The 19,356-nt window shown below is 45.8% G+C and overlaps 1 protein-coding gene across 3 annotated transcripts in view; it reads right to left on the bottom strand.

The window, feature by feature from the left end:
• The window catches only part of LOC109924490 (alanine aminotransferase 2-like), a 63,421-nt gene that overhangs the window by 11,373 nt on the left and 32,692 nt on the right, over positions 1–19,356 (bottom strand). For all 3 annotated transcript variants that reach the window (XM_048615533.1, XM_048615541.1, XM_048615528.1), the window contains 3 exons: positions 5,077–5,320; positions 4,021–4,100; positions 1,139–1,275 (listed from right to left, as the gene is read on the bottom strand). In XM_048615533.1, the coding sequence (XP_048471490.1) occupies positions 1,139–1,275; positions 4,021–4,100; positions 5,077–5,320 (461 nt within the window). The remainder of the gene's footprint in view (positions 1–1,138; positions 1,276–4,020; positions 4,101–5,076; positions 5,321–19,356) is intronic.

The following is a 19,356-nucleotide window of genomic DNA, read 5'->3' as shown; positions in this document are numbered from 1 at the left end:
CCGAAGGGCCTGTACTGCGCTGTAATGTTCTATGTTCTATGTTCTATGTAATAAAAAAATGGCTCTCCCTTGACTTTGTCCCCACCAATCAATCTTGGAGCAGGAACCACAAGGGGCCAAAAATGTAAAATAAATGTTTCTTGACTCATTTAAAATAAAAGAAAATGAAAGAAAAGAATTAATCCCCTCTGCTTTGTCCCCATCAAAATGCTTTAAACAAGGGTTTAAAATCCAGAGGAAAGTTCCTCTACTCATTTCAACCAAAAATAAAATTGCCCTCACACTAATTCCATGAAGCACATCGGGACAGGGACAGTATGGAGTTGAAATAAAAGTTCCCCTTGGCTCTTCCAAGGCGTCCAAAATCAATACAAAAGAAAAATAAAACAGCTCTTTTCTGGGCACAAAACCAAGAACAAACACAAACTTAAAATGTTGAATGGGAACTTTACTGAATCAGAATATCATTGTCCAAACTGATGATGCTCTCCAGCCTCCCAGTGTCCATGGTCGCCAAAGGCTTCCATTGTACTGGGAACACCGCATGGTCCCAGTCCAGGGACACCCGAGTGTGGACATAACTGCGAAAGAGGGGCATTCTAAGGCCCAGGACTACCTGCTGAGGGACACACTAAAGCTTGGTGCAGCTCCGCCGCCAAGGTGAAGTGGGGAAAGACCACCATCTAAGGTCTTGCTGCCATAATTTAACGACAGCCTATGTCAGCTATCAAACCTTCTCATTGCCTCAATGTATAAAAATACTCTCCCGCATGAGTTAGAAATGCCTTGGGGCAACTGCAGGGAATGTCAAATTCCAGCGTTTGTTTTTCTGCAAAGACTGTACAGAACTGCTTTAATATCTGTGAACATTGACAAAGTTTTTTTTTTGAATAAAGTGTATTTTTGCAAAAACATAAGGCACTGGGTGAAGGGAGGGTCAAAGTCAATACACATAGCCTGAAAAGGATGGATGGGTTACCAGGAAGCAGTCAATTATCCCATTAATTGAAGATGTCTCAGCTTCACCCTTCCACTATCTTCAAGAGTACTCACTCCCCTCCCTGGCCCAGTGACCCATCCTATTACACACACCTCATCCAATTCACCCTCACACTATTGCCTCACTCAGTGTACTTACTCTCCCATATAACCCTTGGAGATCGAGTGGAATGAAGCCAATTCCACATTGTTGGAATACTCAGGACCCATCTCAAAGAGAACTTTCTTAAAGGAATGGAACTGACAGCCCTCCGCGTAGACATTGTCCTGATAGACCTGTTGGGAGGAAAGGTAACAGGTGAGAAGTCACAGTACTTTGGCTGCTCACTATAATAGTACTCGTGCAACGGCACATGGGAAGTCTTTCAGCGCAAAAGCCCACTTCAATTCTTCCCCACATCCCACATTTGTTTCTTTGCAGAAAATTCCTCAGCAAGCCAACTACCACTCCCAAACCACCCCCACACCAAAATCCTCCCCCTCCCCACAAATCACCAACCTACCAAAATCTTCACCTTCTCCCAAAACCATCTACCCACCAAAACCCTAACGCTTCCATCAAGCACCCTCCTACCACAATCCTCCTCCTCCCACTTTGGTGAATTTCTGCAGTGCATCTTTAGAATCATACAGAAGAGGCCCTTTGAACCATCGACTCTGCACCAACAAATCTACTTAAATCTAATCTCACTTTCGTGCACTAAGATAAAGAACAGTCCAGCACAGAAACCGGCCCTTTGGCCCACTAAGCCTGTCCCCACACAAACACCTTCCTAAAGTAAAACCCTTTTGCCTCTACACAGTCTGTATCCCTGTATTCCCTACCTGTTCAAGTACCTGTCAGGAAGCCTCTTAAATGTTGCTGTTATATCTGTCTCCACAACATCCTACGGCAGCACATTCCAGGACAGCACTAACCACCCTCTGTGCAAAAAATAAACTTGCTTCTCACATCTCCTTTAAACTTTCCCCTTTGATCTTAAACCTATGTCCTATATTAATTGACATTTGACTATCCATTCTAGCTATGCCTTTAATTTTGTAAAATTCTACCAGGTCGCCCTCTCATCTTTTGTCATTCAAGTGAAAACAAACCAAATTTGTCCAATCTCACCTCATTGCTAATGCCTTCCAAACCAGGCAACATCCCAAACTGTTTCTGTGCCCTCTCCAAAGCCTCCACATCCTTCCAATAGTGTGGTGACCAGAACTGTATGCAGTATTCCAAATGTGGTTGAACGAAAGTTCTACACAGCTAGGCCCATACCTTGAACATTCTGCCATTTCAAGTGCTCAGCCAGGTACTTTGTAAAGGTGGTGAGGCTTCCTGCCTGAACTACCCTCCCAGGCAGTGCTTTCCAGACCCCCCATCCTCTGGGTGAGCAAACCTAATAAACATGGTAGTGAATAGTTGGTACACCCTGCTGCTACTGAGCATCGGTGGTGGAGGGAGTGGATGCTTGTGGGTGTGGTGCCAATCAAGCGGGCTGCTTTGTCCTGGATGGTGTTGAGATTTTTGGCTTTTGCTGGAGCTGCACTCATATGAATACAATTCTGTTGCAGTTGATGGCCCACTGCGCCTCATGGATGCCCAGTCTTGAGTTGCTAGATCTTTTTAATATCTATCCCATTTAGCACAGTGATAGTGCCTCACAACACAATGGAGGTTATTCTTAACATGATTGCAGTGGTCACTCTTACAAATACTGTCCAGGGGATGTGAATATAGGAGGTATGGTCAGCAAATTTGCAAATGTCACCAAAATTGGTGGTGTAATGGACAGCGGTGGTTACAATGGGACCTTGATCAGATGGGCAAATGGGCCAAGAAGTGGCAAATTGAGTCAAATTCAGTTAAACGTGAGGTGCTGTATTTGGTAAGGCAAATCAGGGCAGGACTTATACACTTAATAGTAGTGTCTTGGGGAGTGTTGCTGAACAAAGAGATCTTGGTGTGCAGGTTCGTAGTTCTTTGGACATAGAGTCGAGGGCAGACAGGATAGTGAAGGTGGTGTTTTGTATGCTTGCTTTTATTGGTCAGTGCACTGAGTATAAGAGTTGGAAGGTCATGTTGTGGCTGTACAGGACATTGGTTAGACCATTTTTGGAATACTGTGTTCAGTTCTGGTCTCCTGCTTTGTGAAGGATGTTGTGAGACTTGAAAGGGTTCAGAAAAGATGTGCAAGGATGTTGCCAGGGTTGGGGGGGTTTGAGCTATAGGGAGAGGCTGAACAGGCTGGGGCTATTTTCCCTGGAGCATCAGAGGCTGAGGGGTGATCTTATAAAGATTTATAAAATCATGAGAGGCTTGGATAGGGTGAATAGCCAAGATCTTTTCGCAGGGTAGGAGAGTCTAATACTAGAGGGCATAGGCTTAAGGTGAGAGGGGAAACATTTAAAAGGGACCTAAGGGGCAACTCTTTCACACAGAGGAATGAGCTGCCAGAGGAAGTGGTATAGGCTGGTACAATTACAACATTTAAAAGGCATCTGGATGGGTATATGAATAGGAAGGGTTTAGGGGGATATGGGCCAAATGCTGGCAAATGGGACTAGATTAATTTAGGATATCTGGTCGGCATGGACGAGTTGAACCAAAGGGTCTGTTTCTGTGCTGCACATCTCTATGACTGATACATCTGCAACCGGCAGATTGGCGAGGATGAGGTAAAGTATGTTTTTGCCTCTTGTTGGTTTCTTCACCAACTGCCCCAGTCTGGAAGCTATGTCCTTTAGGACCCGACCAACTCAATCAGTAGTGTTCCTACTGATCCACTCTTGATAGTGGACATTAAAAATCCCCCAGCTTTGGTTAGAGGGTGAGGTTAGACAAGCTGGGGCTCATGGGGTAGTAAAGGTTAGTAGGCTCAGTTGTAGTCAGGGATTGGAGAAGCCTAACTCATCACTTAACACTCTCTAGCAGGTCCCCAAGACCATGTCCAGAATTCCCAGAGCTCCAGGGGCTAGTGCAGCCATTCATTGAGTCTAGTTGCTCAATAGCAGCGACTTGCAGTAAGTTACCTCGTCCGCCATCAAGAAAAGCCCCTCTTCAGCAGCGAATCGAATCACATCTTCTATAACCTGCCGGTTCTGGACCTGGCCTATAGGAGGACAGCAAAGAACAGATGAATTAACAGGAGGGGTAGTAGTTGGGGAGGAGCAAGAGAAGTGGGAGGAGGAATGCCCTCCCCATTCCCCTCCGACCACTCCACTGACCCAACACCCCTCCCTCATGGCTCAAATCCTACCCCCAACTTGTACAAGTACAAGATGATGACAGGCATAGATACAGTGGATAGCCAGAGATTTTTTCCTAGGGTGGAATTGACTATCACAAGGGGGCATAACTTCAAGGTGATGGGAGGAAGGTATAGGGGAGATGTCAGAGGTAGGTTCTTTACACAGAGAGTGGTGGGTGTGTGGAATGCGCTGCCGGCAGTGGTAGTGGAGTCAGATACTTTAGAGACATTTAAGCGACTCTTGGATAGGCACATGGGGGATAGTAAAATGTAGGGTATGCAGGGTAGTTTGATCTTAGTAGGATAATAGGTCGGTACAACATTGTGGGCTGAAGGGCCTGTACTGTGCTGTACTGTTCCATGTTCTATGTCCCTTTTCCACTTCCTCAACCCAAACCCACCCCATCAGCCAAACCCCGCAACTCTGAACTCTGTCCCCTGACCTGAACCCTTCCCCCAGATTGAATCTGTGGAATTCTTTTTAACCTCAGAGGGCTGTCCAGGTTGGGTCTTTCAGTATAGTCAAGGTTGAGACAGACAGATTTTTAATCAGTCAAAGGGAATGGATGGTTATTGGAGGGTTGGGGGGTGGGGGGGTGCAGGAAAGTTGTGTTGAGAGTTATCAGATCAACCATAGTCATATTGAAGGACAGAACAGACTCAATGGGCCGAACAGTCTACCTCTGCTCCTTGTAGTCTTATAGAGAGATCCTAATCAAGACTGTATTGTGATGAGGAGATCATGCCCCCACTCCCAGATGCAGATCCTTGCAGCAAGAGAATCCACCTGCTGACTGTCGCGAGCCCCCCAATCCTGCTTAGCCCTGCTTTCAGTTACCTGTGGGGTTTCCAGGGTTAATGGTACAAAGTACTTTTGGGTTGCAGTGGCTTCTGGCTTCATTGAGTGCCCGTCGGAGCTCACTGATGTTCAGAGCCCAGCAGTTCTCTTCATCAAGGTAGTAATTGACCTGGACTCCATTGAGCTCTGCAATAGCTGCTGAATAGAGTGGGTATTGTGGGATCGGGATCATTACTCCAGTCCTTGATTTGCCCTCGCCAGACACTAGGAGTTTCAGGATGGTCTGTGGAGACAGAAAGGTTACAAATGCTGGACTTACATAGATAGCTATGGTGTCTCCTTTGATTCAAGGAGAAACAGAATACTTTAGAAGGGGGATTGGGGTCTGCCTGGAGACAAGCCCATGTAAGGTGCTTGGCATGGAGGCAGAAGCTCTACTTGAACCTTGTTCAAAGTTAGGCCCAAGTTTTAACACGGGGGAACTACTGCTTCAACACACAGCCTCTCACAGTCAGTCAGATAAAGAGGTGTTAGAGGAGCAGGTACTGTTATATTACACACATGGAAAGGAGTGTTTTTGGAGTAAGTGGAATGCTGGGGAGGACTGACCCCTGTTTGAAGAAGATATAAAGAGCTCAGAAACACCGCAAGTCAGTTTACAACATGAAGGCCATTCGATTATGCTCAGAAGTTTTTTTTTCCCCTTTATTCATTAATGGAACGAGGGTGTCACTGACCAGGCAGCATTTATTGTCCATTAATTGCCAAGAGGGCAGGTCAGAGTCAACCACATTGCTGTGGGTCTGGAGTCACATGTAGGCCAGACCAGGTAAGGATGGCAGTTTCCTTCCCTAAAGGGCATTAGTGATCCAGATGGGTTTTTCCAACAATTGACAACGGATTCATGGTCATTAGATTCTTAATTCCAGATATTTTATTAAATTCAAATTCTACCATCTGCTGTGGTCGGGATTCAAACCCAGGTCCCCAGAACATTATCTGGAGTCTCTGGTTTAACAGTCCAGCAATAATACCATTAGGCCATCACCTCCCACAAGGTTAAGTAAAGGGCAATTTGTTTAGGACACTGTAAGACTCACCCTGATCAAGACAGGGAGCAGCCATGCTGTGACATTTGGAAGAAGCTTTGTCAGCCATGATATCAGTGAATAATGGATCATAGATTCATACAGAGCAGAAATGCCCCTTCAGCCTATCGGGTCTACACTGACATAACTAGCATTAAAAGTGTGCTAATCCTAATTTCATGCACTTGCCCCACATCCTTGAATGTTATGATATTTGAAATGCCCATCCAAATATTTGTTTAAAGGTTATAAGATTTCTGGCCTCCATTACCTCGCCAGGCAGTGCATTTCAGATCAGGATTGAGGGGCTGAATGGCCTACTCCTGTTCCAAAGTTCTATGATCCTACATGTAAACAGACGGCTGCCTGTCTATGAAGAATGTATGTAGTGTATAAGCAGGTCATTTTGTGCTGTTAGGTTTATAGGAAGCAGCTTTCCCTGTGGCTTCGTGTTGAGTTGCCCGCAAAGTAATGATTAGTCAATGCTACAGTTGACTACGGTTAAAGTCTTAAAATCGGATATCTCGCCTTATTACTTGTTTACATCAGGCATGGAGGAATTCATCTCCTTCTAAAGTATGACAATGACAAATTAGTAATTCCTGCAGGATATGAATCCAGTGACAGGGAATCAGTACACTGGAATTTGCCAAAATTGAAAGGAAAAAAACTTCAGCACTTAACCTCTAACAGATAGAGAGACAGAGAGATAAGGAGAGAAAGAGACAGAAAGAGAGAGAGTACCTGTCAGTACATGCCTTGCAGTTGATTGGGGTTAAATTGAAGTGGGTGGCAGAGGAACTAGGAGTAGAACTAAAACTAAGGCAGAGATCATTGGAGCAATGTCTCAATACCTGAAACATGACTGAGGAAATTACTGGTGCTAGTAACACTCAGACTAAATTAACCACAATTTAGCTGCAAATAAAACAGCTGGAAATGGAGAAATACAATAAAAAATGTAACAGAGAGAGATATGAAACTCAAACATATTCTAAAATGCAAGGAAAGGAAAAAACCTCAAACTGCAGGGGATTGGAGAAAGATAGAATGAGGGAAAGAAATCAGAAGCATGAATTTCAAAGAGAGAGAGAGAGAGAAAAAGAGACTAGAATGAGAAAACAGAGAAGGAAGTTGAAAGTGTATTGTTTACGCAAACATGAGTGGCAGGAATAGTGGCTGATGATTCAGATTTAATTCCCAGTTTTGCTTTGTGATGAAATCTACACCAATATCTAAAAGGAGAGAGGAAGGAGTGGAAATGTATTTTCTGAAAACTATGATAAAGCTGCAATGGCTGGAGGAGAGTTTTAGAATCCCTACAGTGTGGAAACAGGCCCTTTGGCCCAACAAGTCCACACCAAACCTCAAAGCATCCCACCCAGACCCATCCCCCTATAAACCCACATAACCTACACATCCCTGAGCACTACAGGAAATTTAGCACAGCCAATCCACCTAACCTGCACATCTTTGGACTGTGGGAGGAAACCCACGCAGACACGAGGAGAATGTGCAGAGTCAACGCAGACAGTTGCCCAAGGGTGGAATCGAACCCAGGTCCCTAGTGCTGTGAGGCAGTAGTGCTAACCACTGTACCACCGTGCTGCCTACGTTATTCTCTTATTCTGGAGAAAAATCTTATTCTCATACAAACCTTATTCCAAAGCAACTTAGTGTAGAAGCCTCTTAGAGTTTTACTTAACTCTGTGGGAAGACGAGACTATGAACGGGTTAAAGTTACTTGTCTCAATGCTGGGGTTACAGCTGCAGGTTTATGGAGTGAACAGCAGGGATTTAAGGAACAGATAGATCCTTGTGCAATTTGGAAGAGAAAGGAAACAATATGTAAGTGGCACAGCAGCTGTTCAACAGATTGGAAGAAACAGATCCAGGAGTCAGCAACTCCAAAGCTGGTAGAAGTAAAAAATAGGTAACATTTAGAAATAAAGGTCCCATTTTGATGGCCAGGAATACTGACTCTCTGACAGTGCGGCACTCCCTCAGCGCCGACCCTCCGACACTGCGGCGCTCCCTCAGCGCCGACCCTCCAACTACAGGGAATTCATTGATAGCAATGCCATTGAATGTCAAGGGGCAGTGGCTAGATTCTCCAGATGGAGATGGTCATAACCTGCCATTTTTGTGGCACAAATGTTACATGCCATTTTGTTAGCCCAAACCTGGATATTGTCCAGATCATATTACATTTGAACATGAACTGCTTCAGTATCTGAGGAGTCACGAATGGTGCTGAACATTGTGTAATCATTGGCGAACATCCCCACTTCTGACCTTATGACAGACGGAAGGTCATTGATGAAGCAGCTGAAGATGGTTAGGCCGAGGGCATTACCCTGAGGAACTCCTGCAGAGATGTCCAGGAGTTGCTTCAAGCTGAAGAATGTCATGCCACACTCGGTCGAATGCAGACTTGATGTCATGGGCTGTCATTCTCACCTCACCTCTGGAATTCAGCTCTTTTGGCCATGTTTGAACCAAGGCTGTAATGAGGTCAGGAGCTGAGTGGCCCTGGCGGAACCCAAACTGGGTGTCATTGAGCAGGTTATAGCAGGTGAAGTCTGGTATCTGTGATGCTGATCATCCACTCAGCACTTAAGAGTCATAGAATTGTACAGCATGGAAACAGATCCTTTGGTCCAAATCGTCTGTACTGAACAGATATCCGAAATTAATCTAGTCCCATTTGCCAGCTTTTGATCCATATCCCTTTAAACCATTCCTATCCATATACCCATCCAGATGCCTTTTAGATGTTGTAATTGTACCAGCCTCAACTGCTTCCTGTGGCAGCTCATTCCATACACGCACCACCCTCTGCGCGAAAAAGTTGCTCCTAGGGTCCCTCTTAAATCTTTCCCCTCTCGTCTTAAACCTATGCCCTTCTAGTTTTGGACTCACCCATCCCAGGGAAAAGATCTCTCCTATTCACCCTATCCATGCCCCCCATGATTTTATAAATATCAATAAGGTCACCCCCTCAGCCTTTGACATTCCAGGGAAAATAGCCCGCACTGTCGGAGGGCCAGTGCTGAGGGAGCGCCGCACTGTCGGAGGGCCAGTATTCCTGGCCATCAAAATGAGACCTTTATTTCTAAATGTTACCTATTTCAAAATAGTCCCAGCCTATTCAGCCTTTCCCACAGAGCTCAAACCCTCCAACCCTGGCTACATCCTTGTAAATCTTCTCTGAACCCTTTTAAGTCTCACAACATCCTTCACAAAGCAGGGAGGCTGGAACTGAACACAGTATTCCAAAAGTGGCCTAACCAATGTCCTGCACAGCTACAATGTGACCTCCCAACTCCTATACTCAATGCACTGATCAATAAAGGCAAGCGTACCAAATGCCTTCTTCATTATCCTGTCCACCTGTGACTCTACTTTCATGGAACAATGAACCTGCACCACAAGGTCTCTGTTCAGCAACACTCCCAGGACCTTAACAGTGTATGTCCTGCCCTGAATAGCCCTACCAAAATGTAGCACTTCACACTTATCTAGATTAAATTCCATCTGTCACTCCTTGGCCAATGTGATAAAGGTCTCGTTGTACTTTGAGGTAACCTTCTTTGCTGTGCACTATACTACCAATTTGTCATCTGGACATTTACTAACCATTCCCACTATATTCACATCCAAATCTTTTATATAATTGACAGAAAGCAGTAGACCCAGCACCAATTCTTGTGGCACATTGCTGGTCACAGGCCTCCAAACCAAAAAAAGTAACCCTCCACCACCACCCTATGTCTCCTACTTTCTAGCTAATTTGGTATCCAAATGGCTAGTTCTTCCTGTATTCCATGTGATCTAACCTTGCTAACCAGTCTTCCATGCAGAACCTTGTCAAATGTCTTACTGTAGTCCATGTGGACAACTCTAGCTGAAGACTGCTGCGAATGCTTTAGCCTTATCTTTTGCCCTGATGTGCTGGGCTCTTCCATCATTGAGGATGGGGATATTTGTGGAGCGTCCAACCCTAGTGAATGTTTAATTGTCCACCACCATTCACTAGTGGATGTGGCACGACTGCAGAGCTTAGAACTAATTCGTTGAATGTTAAGGTGCAATATTTAGAGCAGTTGGAGACGGAGAGACAGAGAGTGGCGAACAGAAAGAGGAAGTGTAATAAAAGAGACAGAGAGAGAAGACAATACTGTCATTGTTTGAATGCATTCAAATGTCAGTCGATCATACTCAGAGACTTGCTGCCAACATATGAACAATGATTGCTGTGATTTCATGTCCTAGAGTAGCAATGGATTCTTGGCAGGATCCTGACCAAGTCCAGGGAGTTTGCAGGAATACCTGAGCTTTCCGGGTATCTGCAGCATGGCTCAGATGGAGTTAACCCTTTCACAACACAGCATCACTTATTCACTGGGGGCTACACAATGAACAAATCTGCACAAAGATGTTTGCATTTGTCTCTACATTGCAATTAATATCAGTCAAATCACAACAAAATGACAACAGAGAACAAAGAAAATCAATTATTATAAACATAACACTAAACAGGACCTGGACCACTGGAGTGATTGGGCTGGAATCTAATTGAGGGGTTCAGGGTGGTTTATATTCAGAATAAAAGATACCTGGGAGTGAGCTACAGACTAGAATCTGTACAGGCAGATCGTACCATACAGAGTGCATCAGGGTAGCAGAACACAGTGCAGAGTACGGTGTTACAGCCACAGAGAAGGTGCAGAGAGAGAGAGATCAGAATTAACATTTGAGAGGTCCATTCAAAACTCTGATAACAGCTAGGAAGAAGCTGTTCTTGTATCTGTTTGTATGTGATTTCAAACTTTTATATCTTCTGCCCGATGGAAGAGGGTGTAAGAGAGTATAATCAGGGTGGGAGGGGTCTTGGATTATGTTGGTTGTTTTCCTGAGGCAACAGGAAGTATAGATGGAGTCAATGGATGGAAGGTTGGGTTGCATGATGGACTGGGCTGTGTTCACGATTCTCTGAATTTTCTTGTGATCTTGGGAAGAGCAGTTGCCATAGTATGCTATGATGCATCCGGATAGAAGGCTTTTCTATGGTGCAGCTACAAAAATTGGTAAGAGTTCTTGTGGTCATGTTAAATTTCCTTAGCCTCCTGAGGAAGTAGAGATGTTATTGTGCTTTTTTGACTGTGGCATTGACATGGGTGGACCAGGATAGATTGTTGGTGATCATCACTCCCAGGAACTTGATGCTCTCAACCATCTCCACCTCAGCACCACTGATACAGACAGGAGCATGACCTCCACCTCACTTCCTGAAGTCAATGACCAGCTCCTTCATTTTTCTGATGTTGGAGAGATTGTTGTCTTTATACTATGCCATTAAGCACTCAATCTTTTGTGTACTCCACCTTGTCATTGTTTGAAATTTGACCTACAATGGTGGTGTCATCAGCAAACTTGTAGATGGGGTTGGTGCGGAATTTGGCTACACAGTTGTGAGTATGTAAGGAGCATAGTAGGGGGCTGAGTATGCAGCCTTGTGGGACACCAGTGTTGAGGAGTATGATGGAGGAGGTGTTGTCACCTATTCTTACTCATTGCAGTCTATGGGTCAGGAAGTCGAGGATCCAGTTACAGAAGGGGGAGCCGAGACCTAGGTCTTGGAGTTTAGGGAAGAAACTTTTTGGAATTATGGTGCTGACGGTGGAAACGTAGTCAATAGGTAGGAACCTGACATAGGTGTCCTTATTGTCCAGATGTTTCAGGGATGAGTGCAGGGCCAGAGAGGTGGCATCTGCTGTGGACCTGCTGCGCCGGAAGGCGAACTGCAAAGGATCAAGGCAGTTTGACAGGCTGGAGCTGAAACCAACACTCACTCTCTCCCACTGAAGTCATTTCAAAGAAACCTGGGTGTTCAGGTCCATTGTACCCTGAAGGTGGCAACGCAGGTCGATAGAGTGGTCAAGAAGGCAAACTGCATGCTTTCATTCATCGGACGGGGTATTGAGTACAAGAGTTGGCAGGTCATGTTGCAGTTGTATAGGACTTTGGTTCGACCACATTTGGAATACTGCGTACAGTTCTGGTCGCCACATTACCAAAAGGATGTGGATGCTTTGGACAGGGTGCAGAGGAGGTTCACCAGGATGTTGCGTGGTATGGAGGGCACTAGCTATGAAGCGAGGTTGAGTAGATTAGGATTATTTACATTAGAAAGACGGAGGTTGAGGGGGGAACCTGACTGAGGTCTACAAAATCATGAGAGGTATAGACAGGGTGGATAGCAAGAAGCTTTTTCCCAGAGTGGGGGACTCAATTACTAGGGGTCACGATTTCAAGGTGAGAGGGGGAAAGTTTAAGGGAGATATGCGTGGAAAGTTCTTTACATAGAGGGTAGTGGGTACCTGGAACACGTTGCCAGCGGAGGTGGTAGAGGCAGGCACGATAGCATCATTTAAGATGTATCTAGACAGGTACATGAATGGGCAGGGAGCAGAGGGATACAGATCCTTGGAAAATAGGTGACAGGTTTAGATAGAGGAACTGGATCAGTGCAGACTTGGAGGGCCGAAGGGCCTGTTCCTGTGCTGTAATTTTCTTTGTTCTTTGATGTTCTTTGTTCTTTGTTCTATGCTCTATTATGTGCAGTTCTGGTCACCACACTGCAGGATGGAAGTAATTGTACTGGAGGGGGTGCAGAGGAGATTTTTTTTCTATTTATTTGTGGGATGTGGGCGTCACTGGCCGATCAGCATTTATTGCCCATCCCAGTTGCCTTTGAAAAACTGGTGGTAAGCTGCCTTCTTGAACCGCTGCAGTTCTCCTGCTGTGGGTTGACCCACAATCCTATTAGGGAGGGAATTCCAGGATTTTGACCCAGCGACAGTGAAAGAACAGCAATATATTTCCAAGTCAGGATGTTGAATGCTTGGAGGGGAACTTGGAGATGGTAGTGTTCCCATATGTTTGCTGCCTTTGTCCTTCGAGATGGAAGTGGTTGTGGGTTTGGAAGGTGCTGTCGGAGGATCTTTGGTGAATTTCTGCAGTGCATCTTGTAGATAGTACACACTGCTGCTACTGAGCGTCGGTGATGGAGGGAGTGAATGTTTGTGGATGTGGTGCCAATCAAGCTGCTGCTTTGCCCTGGATGGTGTCAAGCTTCTTGATTGTTGTTGGAGCTGCACCCATCCAGGCGAGTGGGGAGTATTCCATCACACTCCTGACTTATGCCTTGTAGATGGTGGACAGGTTTTGGGGAGTCAGGAGGTGAGTTACTCGCTGCAGTATTCCCAGCTTCTGGCCTGCTCTTGTAGCCAGTGTTTATGTGGTGAGTCCAGTTGAGTTTCTGGTCAATGATAACACTCAGAATGTTGATAGTGGGGGATTCAGTGATGGTAGCACCATTGAATGTCAAGGGGTGGTGGTTAGGTTGTCTCTTATTGGTGATGGTCATAGCCTGCCATTTGGGTGGCGTGTATGTCACTTGCCACTTGTCAACCTAAGCCTGGATATTCTCCAGATCTTGTTGCGTTTGAACATGGACTGCTTCAGTATCTGAGGAGTCACGAATGGTGCTGAACATTGTGTAATGATCGGTGAACATCCCCAATTCTGACCTTATGATGGGGTGAAGGTCATTGATGAAACAGCTGAAGATGGTTGGGCCAAGGGCACTACCCTGAGGAACTCCTGCAGAGATGTCCTGGAGCTGAAATGACTGACCCCAAACAACCACAACCATCTTCCTATGTGTCAGGTATGACTCCAACCACCGGAGAGTTTGCCCCCTGATACCCACCGATTCCAGTTTTGCTCGGGCTCCTTGATGCCACACTTGGTCGAATGCAGCCTTGATGTCAAGGGCTGTCACTCCCACCTCTGGAAATTCAGCTCTTTTGTCCATGTTTGAAACAAGGCTATAATGAAGTCAGGAGCTGAGTGGCCCTGGTGGAACCCAAACTGGGCATCACTGAGCAGGTTATTGCTGAGCAGGTGCTGCTTGATAGCGCTGTTACTGACACCTTCCATCACTTTACTGATGATCGAGAGGAGACCGATGGGGCGGTAATTGGCCGGGTTGGATTTGTCCTGCTTTTTGTGTACAGGACATGCTTGGGCAATTCCATATTGCCAGGTGGATACCAGTGTTGTAACTGTACTGGAACAGCTTGGTTAGGGGAGCGGCAAGTTCTGGAGCACAAGTCTTCAGTACTATTGCTGGAATGTTGTCAGGGCTCGTAGCCTTTGCAGTATCCAGTGTCTCCAACTGTTTCTTGACATGAGTGTGGAGTGAATCAAATTGGCTGACAACTGGTATCTGTAATGCTGGGGACAACTGGAGAGGTTGAGATAGATCATCCATTCGGCACTTCTGGTGAAGATTGCTGCGAATGCTTCACCTTATCTTTTGCACTGATGTGCTGGGCTCTTCCATCATTGAGGATGGGGATATTTGTGGAGCCTCCTCCTCCAGTGAGTTGTTTAATTGTCCACCACCATTCACGACTGGGTGTGGCAGGACTGCAGAGCTTAGATCTGATCCGTTGGTTGTGGGATTTGTAAGCTCTGTCTATCACTTACTGCTTTCGCTGTTTGGCGTGCAAGTAGTCCTGTTTGGTGGCTTCATCAGATTGACACCTCATCTTCAGGTATGCCTGGTGCTGCACCAGGCATACCCTCCTGCACTCTCCATTGAACCAGGGTTGATCCCCTGGCTTGATGGTAATGATTGAGTGGGGGATATACCGGGCCATGAGGTTACAGATTGTGCTGGAGTACAATTCCGCTACTGTTGATGGCCCTTAGCACCTCATGGATGCCCAGTCTTGAGTTGCTAGATCTGTGCGAAGTCTGTACCATTTAGCACGGTGATAGTGCCACACAACACGATGGAGGTTGTTCTCAATGTGAAGGCGGGACTTTGTCTCCACAAGGACAGTGCGATTGTCACTCTTACGGATACTTTTTTTTTTCCCCCTTTATTCATTCACGGGATGAGGGCGTTGCTGGCTAGTCAGCATTTATTTCCCATTCCTCACTGCCCAGAGGGCAGTTAAGAGTCAACCACATTGCTGTGGGGCTGGAGTCACATGTAGGCCAAACCAGGTAAGAATGGCAGTTTCCTTCCCTAAAGGACATGAGTGAACCAGGTGGGTTTTTCCCGACAATCGACAATGGATTCATGATCATCATTAGACTCTTAATTCCAGATATTTATTGAATTCAAATTCCACTATCTGCCATTGCTGGATACGAACCCAGGTCCCCAGAATATTAGAGACAACAAGGTGCAGAGCTGGATGAACACAGAAGGCCAAGCAGCATCATAGGAGCAGGAAGGCTGACGTTTCAGTGAAGGGTCTAGGACCGAAACGTCAGCCTTCCTCCTCCTATGATGCTGCTTGGCCTGTTGTGTTCATCCAGCTCTGCACCTTGTTGTCTCAGATTTTCCAGCATCTGCAGTTCCGACTATCCCCAGAACATTATCTGGGTCTCTGGATTAACAGTCCAGCAATAATACCGCTAGGCCATTGCCTCCCTAAAGGGACAGATGCAGTTCGCAGATTGGTGGGGATGAGGTCAAGTATGTTTTTCCCTCTTGTTGGTTCCCTCACCACCTGCTGCAGACCCAGTCTAGCAGCTATGTCCTTTCAGACCCGACCAGTTCGATCAGTAGTACTGCTGCCGAGCCACTATTGGTGGTAGACATTGAAATCCCCACCCAGAGTACATTTTGTGCCCTTGCCATCCTCAGTGCTTTCTCTAAGTGTTGTTCAACATTGAGGAATACTGATTCATCAGCTGAGGGAGGACAGTATGTGGTAATCAGCAGGAGATTTCCTTGCCCATGTTTAACCTGAAACCATGAGACTTCATGGGGTCTGGAGTCAATGTTGAGGACTCCTAGAGCAACCCCCTCCTGACTGTATACCACTGTGTCACCCCCTCTGCTGGGTCTGTCCTGCCGGTGGGACAGGTCATATCCAGGGATGGTGATGGTGGTGTCTGGGACATTGTCTGTAAGGTACAATTCTGTGAATATGACTATGTCAGGCTGTTGCTTGACGAGTCTGTATTGTGAGGATGTTGCCTGGGATGGAGTATTTCAACTGTGAAGACGGGCTGGATAAACTTGAGTTGGTTTCCTTGGAGCAGAGGAGGTTAAGAGGGGACATGATAGAGGTGTATAATATTATGAGGGCAGGGGTGGATAGGAAGCAGCTGTTCCCCTTAAGTGCAAGGGTCAATAAATACAGGGCATAATTTTAAGGTAAAAGGCAGGAAGTTTACAGGGGATTCGAGGCAAGTTTCTTTCAGCCAGAGAGTTGGGGGGTGGTGGTGGCAGTGGTCTGGAATGCACTGCCTGGGAGGGTAGTTGAGGGGAGAACCTACCACTTTTAAAAAGTACCTGGAAGGGCATCTGAAGTGTCATAACATTCAAGACTATGGGCCTACTGGGGGAAAAGTGGGGCTGGTGAAGGTGGTAATAATCTTTTGGCAGTACAGACTTGATGGGCTGAGGGGCCCCTTCTGTACTGAACAATTGTATGATTCTTCTGCAACTGTCAACAACTGAATCTCATTGTCTGAAATTCAAAGGAATTGTGTGAAATGAATCCACACTTTGACCACAGGGCTAATTTTACTAGCTTTCCCTTTTTATCTAATTTATCGCCCCATACAATAGCTCTACAGAGTGGCGTATGCCTTCGTTCTGCCTGTGTACAGAGATGTGGGTGTTTGTGATTAAGGCGGATATAGTTGAACTTTCTTGATGACCGGTTCACTACTTGTTTTAAGAATATGTTTGACTGTAATAACTGTGTTAGTTTAGAGTCTATTGAGAAACCTGGTCACACTCTCTCCTATTCTAGTTAACAACAAAAAGAGAAATAAATCTATCATTCTTGTTGATTGAACAAGATATTTGCATGCTTGGTATGACTTGTGGAGTCATGGGACTGGATTCCCACAGCACTCCGCTTGTTAAGAGTTCTGACATTACGCCCTACAGACTCACACCAACAGCGTGGGTTCAATTCCTGTATTGGCTGAGCTTATCACAAAAAGTCCCACCTTCTTGACCTCACCCTTTGTCTGAGGCATTGTGACCCTGAAGTTAAACCACCACCAGATTTGTCTCTCTAATGGGAGTGCAGTTCTCTGGAACTACGGTGACTTTACACACTGCTGCTACTGAGCGTCAGTGGTGGAGAGAGCGGATGCTTGTGGATGTGGTGCCAACCAAGTGGGTTGATGTGTCCTGGATGGTGTCAAGCTTCTTGAGTACCACTGGAGCTGCACCCAACCAGGAAAATGGAGAATATTCAACCACACTTGTGTCTTGTGGACAGGCTTTGGGGAGTCAGGTGGTGTGTTATCGGCTGCTTGAGTTCCTGGTCAATGGTAACCCCCAGGATGTTGACAATGGGGGATTCAGTGATGGTAATACTATTGAATATCAGGGGGCAGTAGTTGGATTGGCTCTTATTGGAGATGGTCATTGCATGGCATTTGTGTGGTTTGAATGTTACTGGTTACTTGTCAGCCCAAGCTTGGATATTGTCCAGATGTTGCAGCATTTGAACACGGACTGCTTCAGTGTCTGAGGAGTTGTGTAATCAATGACCTTCCCTCCATCATAAAGGTCAGAAGTGGGGACATTTGCTAACATTTGCACAATGTTCAGCAACATTTGCAGCTCCTCAGTGTGTACTACTATCTCCAAGATGCACTGCAAAAATTCACCAAAGATCCTTAGACAAACTTTCCAAACCTTTGACAACTTCTATCTAGAAGGACAGCGGATACACGGGAACACCAGCACTTGTAAAAGTTCTCTTCCAAGTCACTTGGAAATACGTCACTATCCTTTACAGTTGCTGGATCAAAATCCTGGAATTCCCTCCCTAAGGGCATTGTGGTTAACCCACAGCAGGAGGACTGCAGCAGTTCAAGAAGGCAGCTCAACACCACCTTCTCAAGAGGCAACTAGGGAGGGACAACAGATGTCAGACAGCCAGCGATGCCCATGACCCATGAGTGAATTTAAAAAAAAAATCCAGTGTCTCCAACCATTTCTTGATATCACGTGGAGTGAATCGAATTGGCTGAAGACTGGTATCTGTGATGCTGGGGACTACTGGAGGAGGCCGAGATGGATCATCCACTCGGCACTTCTGGCTGAAGATGATTGTGAATGCCTCAGCCTTATCTTTTGCACTGATGTGTTGGGCTCTTCCATCATTGAGGATGTGAAGCCTCCTTCCCCAGTGAGTTGTTTAATTGTCCACCATCATTTATGACTAAATGTGGTAGGACTGCAGAGTTTAGATCTAATCCAATGGTTGCGAGATTGTTTAGCTGCGCCTATCACTTGCTACTTATGCAATTAGCCCTGTTTTGTAGCTTCGGCAGGTTGGCTCCCAATTTTTAGGTCTGCCTGGTGCTGCTCCTGGCTTGCCATCCTGCAGTCGATTGGCAATGATCACCATTAGGGTAGCTTTTGAATTGCAGGTTTTGTTCAAGTTTCACCATCTGCCATGGTAGATCTGAACCCATGTCCCCAGTACATTCCTGAAGAAGAGTCGAGGATTAACTATTTCTCGACCAACTGATGCTGCCAGACCTGCCGAGTTTCTCGAGCATTGTTTTCGTTCTCCAAAATTTTAGCTCTGGGTTCTGGGTTACTGGTCCAGTGACTTTGCCACTGCAGCACCTCTCCTGGTTTATAATCTGTTAACTGGATTAACTTCAATAGCAGTGTCAGCAATATTCACAGCACTAGCAGTACTACTGCATGTCAGCAGTTGTCAAGGTGTGACACACTGCCCTGAAAGTCATTTCCGGAGCAGAGGTTGGTTCTGTGCAGTTTGCAGTTGTAGCATTTTAAATAAGCAATTCCATGTTGAACCCTTGCTGGCAAACTGCCCGGTAATTACTGGCAGCTTTCAAGGGTGAACTGTGTAACTTGTTCTGGGCAAGAAGTGCACGCAATCATTTACACAAGCATTTCAGGCACAGCCATTTGCTCAATCTTGCAGCTTTTTCATTGCAACATATTGCATGTAGGGTCCATCAGAGGAGGAACATAGAACATTCTGGATGTCCTCACAATAGCTTTGTAAACAGATACCATTCTCCCCAGTGATAGTAGGAACTGCAGATGCTGGAGAATCCGAGACAACAAGGTGCAGGGCTGGATGAACACAGCAGGCCAAGCAGCATCATAGGAGCAGAGAGGCTGACGTTT

The sequence above is a fragment of the Rhincodon typus genome, chromosome 2, assembly GCF_021869965.1.
Source record: "Rhincodon typus isolate 14 chromosome 2, sRhiTyp1.1, whole genome shotgun sequence".
Lineage (NCBI taxonomy): Eukaryota > Metazoa > Chordata > Chondrichthyes > Orectolobiformes > Rhincodontidae > Rhincodon > Rhincodon typus.
The sequence above is the reverse complement of the archived record's forward strand: the minus strand, read 5'-3'. Positions and strand labels throughout refer to the sequence as shown.